General features: G+C 41.7%; 2 protein-coding genes across 5 annotated transcripts in view; both read right to left on the bottom strand.

Moving 5' to 3' along the window:
* LOC141760649 (kinesin-like protein KIF1C) overlaps window positions 1-2032 on the bottom strand; it is a 15990-nt gene extending 13958 nt beyond the window's left edge. For 2 of the 4 annotated variants that reach the window (XM_074623660.1, XM_074623661.1), the window contains exons 1-7: window positions 1930-2032; window positions 1781-1846; window positions 1521-1699; window positions 1302-1413; window positions 799-876; window positions 607-672; window positions 425-503 (exon numbers count right to left, since the gene is read on the bottom strand). In XM_074623660.1, the coding sequence (XP_074479761.1) occupies window positions 425-503; window positions 607-672; window positions 799-876; window positions 1302-1413; window positions 1521-1699; window positions 1781-1846; window positions 1930-1974 (625 nt within the window). In that variant the 5' untranslated portion in view covers window positions 1975-2032. The remainder of the gene's footprint in view (window positions 1-424; window positions 504-606; window positions 673-798; window positions 877-1301; window positions 1414-1520; window positions 1700-1780; window positions 1847-1929) is intronic. The other 2 variants (XM_074623662.1, XM_074623657.1) reach the window with 2 other exon arrangements.
* Window positions 1-7500, bottom strand: part of nfxl1 (nuclear transcription factor, X-box binding-like 1) — a 296805-nt gene that overhangs the window by 119721 nt on the left and 169584 nt on the right. The window lies entirely within an intron of this gene.

Raw genomic sequence — 7500 nt, 5'->3', positions numbered from 1 at the left:
TTTTGAAGACACTACAGGTGAATAGGGTAAAAAAATGAACTAATAGATATCACCATGAAACTTCCCCAGTTGACCACTGACATTAAGACAATTTTTTTTTGTATTACAAGTTTTCTGAAATGTTATGTTTAAATATGCAAACAAGGCATTATCTAATTAAATATGCGCTAATTTTCATACATTTCCAGAAGAGAAATGCAAACTTTTGGTGAATTTAGGAGAAATCTACAGACACAAATAGACAAAGTAGTAAAATAAACACCTAAATGTGTATTTTGGATGTTTTCTTTCCACTAGTGAGGTATTTGTGCAGCTCATCCTGAAGATAATAGTTCTATTATTGTTACGGTACGTTTTGTTTCAACACAACCAGTAGTGATATTCCTGCTGCAGTACGTCTGGTCGTGATACTAGTCGTACTTACCCAGGTTTTCCTTCAGTAGCCAGGTGAGAACAGAGTCTCTGTAGGGAATAAAGTCACTTTTCCTCTTCTTATTGCTCTGCTGCAGAGGACAGAAGAGTCATTCTTCACTCTGTCGTCTACGTTGTACATTATTATTGTATTATTTAACGTCGGTATAATATCCAGTGTGTGTGTTGACCTACCATTTCAGCCAAAGCTGAGATCACTTTTCCCAACGTGGTCAGAGATTTATTGATGTTCGCTCCTTCCTGTAAACGTACAGTATATAAACAGATGATGTATTTAAAAAGTGCAGCGAATGACGAGTAAATGTAGATAAACAATGATGTGATTTTAGTTAAGCCGACACCGGCGTGACACTCGTGACCTCTGACCTTGAGCCGGGTGCCCCTCGCCCCCGAGGAGTCTGCTCGCTCGCTTCCAGCCAGGTCCACCAGACTGATCTTGCTGACCTGAAGACGACAAGAGTTTCATCTTTAGGTCCAAAATCCTGATTATAGACGACACGACAGTATGGACGCCGAGTCCTCGCAAGGGCTGTTCACTAGCATCACTAGCATCACTAGCATCACTAGCATCATTAGCATCATTAGCATCACTAGCATCATTAGCATCACTAGCATCATTAGCATCACTAGCATCACTAGCATCACTATGAACATCCGTAACTTCATTAGCATGTGTAGCATCATCACTAGCATCACTAGCATCACTAGCATCACTAGCATCACTATGAACACCCATAACTTCATTAGCATGTGTAGCATCATCACTAGCATCACTAGCATCACCATTAACACCCATAACTTCATTAGCATGTGTAGCATCATCACTAGCATCACTAGCATCACCATTAAGCATGTGTAGCATCACACACCTTCTCGGTGTCCAGGCTGGTCATCTGGTCTCGTCGTTTCTGGGTGAAGACGATGGTGAAGACGGCGTGCGACCTGGACGACGTCTCATTCATGTTTGTGGCCGCGACCGTCCTGTAATCAATAACCAATCAGGTGTAAATAATCAATCCCAGACTGGTCTCATTCATGTTAGCGGACACGGCGACGCAGCACTGGAAGACTAAAGGAAGATGGCTGACCGAGCTTTGTTGCCGGCGTCCATCAGGTCCCGGATGTCGGTGAATCCGGTCACGGCCAGTTTGGACAGGTCCTCCACATAGGGACCCAGGATGGGATGCTCCCGGACCCGCAGAGTCCCCTGGGACTTTGGGTTCAACAGATCCCGGACCCGCTCACAGTAGATCTCCATGTAGGACACCTGGAGGTGGAGGAGACAGCGTTCAGCCGGATATTCACCGAGTGACTCAGAGAGTGAATGAACACATGAGACGGAGGTTACCTCCACGGAGTAGGTCAGGTCAGGATCAGAGTTCTCTCCTGTTCTCTGAAACAGGTCCTCACACAGCTGAGCACAGAGACACAGAGGATCAATAATCACATCCAGTCCATATAGAGACAGATCAATAATACTAGATGAGATAAAGTGACCTGTGGTATGATGCCTTCCTGTCCAGGCTCCTGTTTGCCCATCATGGTGTAGCTCTTTCCTCCACCCGTCTGGCCGTATGCAAAAATACACACGTTGTATCCTGCAACACAAGCATCATCATGATGTCATTTATTATTAGCATCATCATGATGTCATTTATTATTAGCATCATCATAATGTCATTTATTATTAGCATCATTAGCATCATCATTAGCATCATTAGCATCATCATTAGCATCATTAGCATCATCATTAGCATCATTAGCATCATCATTAGCATCATTAGCATCACCATTAACATCCATAACTTCATTAGCATCTGCAGCATCATCACTACTATCACTAGCATCAACGTTAACATCTGCAGCATCATCACTACTATCACTAGCATCAACGTTAACATCTGCAGCATCATCACTCCTATCATGAGCATCAACGTTAACATCTGCATCATCATCACTACTATCACTAGCATCAACGTTAACATCTGCAGCATCATCACTACTATCACAAGCATCAACGTTAACATCTGCATCATCATCACTACTATCACTAGCATCAACATTAACATCTGCAGCATCATCACTACTATCACAAGCATCACCGTTAACATCTGCAGCATCATCACTACTATCACTAGCATCAACGTTAACATCTGCAGCATCATCACTACTATCACTAGCATCAACGTTAACATCTGCAGCATCATCACTCCTATCATGAGCATCAATGTTAACATCTGCAGCATCATCACTACTATCAATAGCATCAACGTTAACATCTGCAGCATCATCACTCCTATCACTAGCATCAACGTTAACATCTGCAGCATCATCACTCCTATCATGAGCATCAACGTTAACATCTGCAGCATCATCACTACTATCACTAGCATCAACGTTAACATCTGCAGCATCATCACTCCTATCACTAGCATCAACGTTAACATCTGCAGCATCATCACTCCTATCATGAGCATCAACGTTAACATCTGCAGCATCATCACTACTATCACTAGCATCAACGTTAACATCTGCAGCATCATCACTCCTATCATGAGCATCAACGTTAACATCTGCAGCATCATCACTACTATCATGAGCATCAACGTTAACATCTGCAGCATCATCACTCCTATCACTAGCATCAACGTTAACATCTGCAGCATCATCACTACTATCATGAGCATCAACGTTAACATCTGCAGCTTCATCACTCCTATCACTAGCATCAATGTTAACATCTGCAGCATCATCACTACTATCACTAGCATCAACGTTAACATCTGCAGCATCATCACTCCTATCATGAGCATCAACGTTAACATCTGCAGCATCATCACTCCTATATTGAGCATCAATGTTAACATCTGCAGCATCATCACTACTATCACTAGCATCAACGTTAACATCTGCAGCATCATCACTCCTATCACTAGCATCAACGTTAACATCTGCAGCATCATCACTACTATCACTAGCATCAACGTTAACATCTGCAGCATCATCACTACTATCACTAGCATCAACGTTAACATCTGCAGCATCATCACTACTATCACTAGCATCAACGTTAACATCTGCAGCATCATCACTACTATCATGAGCATCAACGTTAACATCTGCATCATCATCACTACTATCACTAGCATCATCGTTAACATCTGCAGCATCATCACTCCTATCACTAGCATCAACGTTAACATCTGCAGCATCATAACTACTATCACTAGCATCAACGTTAACATCTGCAGCATCATCACTACTATCATGAGCATCAACGTTAACATCTGCAGCATCATCACTCCTATCACTAGCATCAACGTTAACATCTGCAGCATCATCACTCCTATCATGAGCATCAACGTTAACATCTGCAGCATCATCACTCCTATCACCAGCATCAACGTTAACATCTGCAGCATCATCACTACTATCACTAGCATCAACGTTAACATCTGCATCATCATCACTACTATCATGAGCATCAACGTTAACATCTGCAGCATCATCACTACTATCACTAGCATCAACGTTAACATCTGCAGCATCATCACTACTATCATGAGCATCAACGTTAACATCTGCATCATCATCACTACTATCACTAGCATCATCGTTAACATCTGCAGCATCATCACTCCTATCACTAGCATCAACGTTAACATCTGCAGCATCATCACTACTATCACTAGCATCAATGTTAACATCTGCAGCATCATCACTACTATCATGAGCATCAACGTTAACATCTGCAGCATCATCACTCCTATCACTAGCATCAACGTTAACATCTGCAGCATCATCACTCCTATCATGAGCATCAACGTTAACATCTGCAGCATCATCACTCCTATCACTAGCATCAACGTTAACATCTGCAGCATCATCACTACTATCACTAGCATCAACGTTAACATCTGCATCATCATCACTACTATCATGAGCATCAACGTTAACATCTGCAGCATCATCACTACTATCACTAGCATCAACGTTAACATCTGCAGCATCATCACTAGCATCAGTAGCATCAACATTAACATCTGTAGCATCATCACTAGCATCAGTAGCATCAAAGTTAACATCTGTAGCATCATCACTAGCATCAGTAGCATCAAAGTTAACATCTGTAGCATCATCACTAGCATCAACGTTAACATCTGCAGCATCATCACTACTATCACTAGCATCAACGTTAACATCTGCAGCATCATCACTACTATCACTAGCATCAACGTTAACATCTGTAGCATCATCACTCCTATCATGAGCATCAACGTTAACATCTGCAGCATCATCACTCCTATCACTAGCATCAACGTTAACATCTGTAGCATCATCACTACTATCACTAGCATCAACGTTAACATCTGCAGCATCATCACTCCTATCATGAGCATCAACGTTAACATCTGCAGCATCATCACTCCTATCACTAGCATCAACGTTAACATCTGCAGCATCATCACTACTATCACTAGCATCAACGTTAACATCTGCAGCATCATCACTACTATCACTAGCATCAACGTTAACATCTGCAGCATCATCACTACTATCATGAGCGTCAACGTTAACATCTGCAGCATCATCACTACTATCACTAGCATCAACGTTAACATCTGCAGCATCATCAGTAGCATCAACGTTAACATCTGTAGCATCATCACTAGCATCAGTAGCATCAAAGTTAACATCTGTAGCATCATCACTAGCATCAGAAGCATCAACGTTAACATCTGCAGCATCATCACTACTATCATGAGCATCAACGTTAACATCTGCAGCATCATCACTACTATCATGAGCATCAACGTTAACATCTGCAGCATCATCACTATCACTAGCATCAACGTTAACATCTGCAGCATCATCACTCCTATCATGAGCATCAACGTTAACATCTGCAGCATCATCACTACTATCACTAGCATCAACGTTAACATCTGCAGCATCATCACTACTATCATGAGCATCAACGTTAACATCTGCATCATCATCACTACTATCACTAGCATCATCGTTAACATCTGCAGCATCATCACTCCTATCACTAGCATCAACGTTAACATCTGCAGCATCATCACTACTATCACTAGCATCAACGTTAACATCTGCAGCATCATCACTACTATCACTAGCATCAACGTTAACATCTGCAGCATCATCACTACTATCACTAGCATCAACGTTAACATCTGCAGCATCATCGCTACTATCACTAGCATCAACGTTAACATCTGCAGCATCATCACTCCTATCATGAGCATCAACGTTAACATCTGCAGCATCATCACTCCTATCACTAGCATCAACGTTAACATCTGCAGCATCATCACTACTATCACTAGCATCAACGTTAACATCTGCAGCATCATCACTACTATCACTAGCATCAACGTTAACATCTGCAGCATCATCACTAGCATCAGTAGCATCAACGTTAACATCTGTAGCATCATCACTAGCATCAGTAGCATCAAAGTTAACATCTGTAGCATCATCACTAGCATCAGTAGCATCAAAGTTAACATCTGTAGCATCATCACTAGCATCAGAAGCATCAACGTTAACATCTGCAGCATCATCACTACTATCACTAGCATCAATGTTAACATCTGCAGCATCATCACTCCTATCACGAGCATCAACGTTAACATCTGCAGCATCATCACTCCTATCACTAGCATCAACGTTAACATCTGCAGCATCATCACTACTATCACTAGCATCAACGTTAACATCTGCAGCATCAACACTCCTATCACTAGCATCAACGTTAACATCTGCAGCATCATCACTACTATCATGAGCATCAACGTTAACATCTGCAGCATCATCACTACTATCACTAGCATCAACGTTAACATCTGCAGCATCATCACTACTATCACTAGCATCAACGTTAGCATCTGCAGCATCATCACTACTATCACTAGCATCAACGTTAGCATCTGCAGCATCACTCCTATCACTAGCATCAACGTTAACATCTGCAGCATCATCACTACTATCATGAGCATCAACGTTAACATCTGCAGCATCATCACTACTATCACTAGCATCAACGTTAACATCTGCAGCATCATCACTCCTATCATGAGCATCAACGTTAACATCTGCAGCATCATCACTACTATCACTAGCATCAACGTTAACATCTGCAGCATCATCACTCCTATCACTAGCATCAACGTTAACATCTGCAGCATCATCACTACTATCACTAGCATCAACGTTAACATCTGCAGCATCATCACTCCTATCATGAGCATCAACGTTAACATCTGCAGCATCATCACTACTATCATGAGCATCAACGTTAACATCTGCAGCATCATCACTCCTATCACTAGCATCAACGTTAACATCTGCAGCATCATCACTACTATCACTAGCATCAACGTTAACATCTGCAGCATCATCACTACTATCATGAGCATCAACGTTAACATCTGCAGCATCATCACTACTATCACTAGCATCAACGTTAACATCTGCAGCATCATCACTACTATCATGAGCATCAACGTTAACATCTGCAGCATCATCACTACTATCATGAGCATCAACGTTAACATCTGCAGCATCATCACTACTATCACTAGCATCAACGTTAACATCTGCAGCATCATCACTACTATCATGAGCATCAACGTTAACATCTGCAGCATCATCACTCCTATCACTAGCATCAACGTTAACATCTGCAGCATCATCACTACTATCATGAGCATCAACGTTAACATCTGCAGCATCATCACTCCTATCACTAGCATCAACGTTAACATCTGCAGCATCATCACTACTATCACTAGCATCAACGTTAACATCTGCAGCATCATCACTACTATCATGAGCATCAACGTTAACATCTGCAGCATCATCACTCCTATCACTAGCATCAACGTTAACATCTGTAGCATCATCACTACTATCACTAGCATCAACGTTAACATCTGCAGCATCATCACTCCTATCATGAGCATCAACGTTAACATCTGCAGCATCATCACTCCTATCACTAGCATCAACGTTAACATCTGCAGCATCATCACTAATATCACT

Source organism: Sebastes fasciatus, chromosome 22 (genome assembly GCF_043250625.1).
Source record: "Sebastes fasciatus isolate fSebFas1 chromosome 22, fSebFas1.pri, whole genome shotgun sequence".
Classification (NCBI taxonomy): domain Eukaryota; kingdom Metazoa; phylum Chordata; class Actinopteri; order Perciformes; family Sebastidae; genus Sebastes; species Sebastes fasciatus.
The sequence above is the reverse complement of the archived record's forward strand: the minus strand, read 5'-3'. Positions and strand labels throughout refer to the sequence as shown.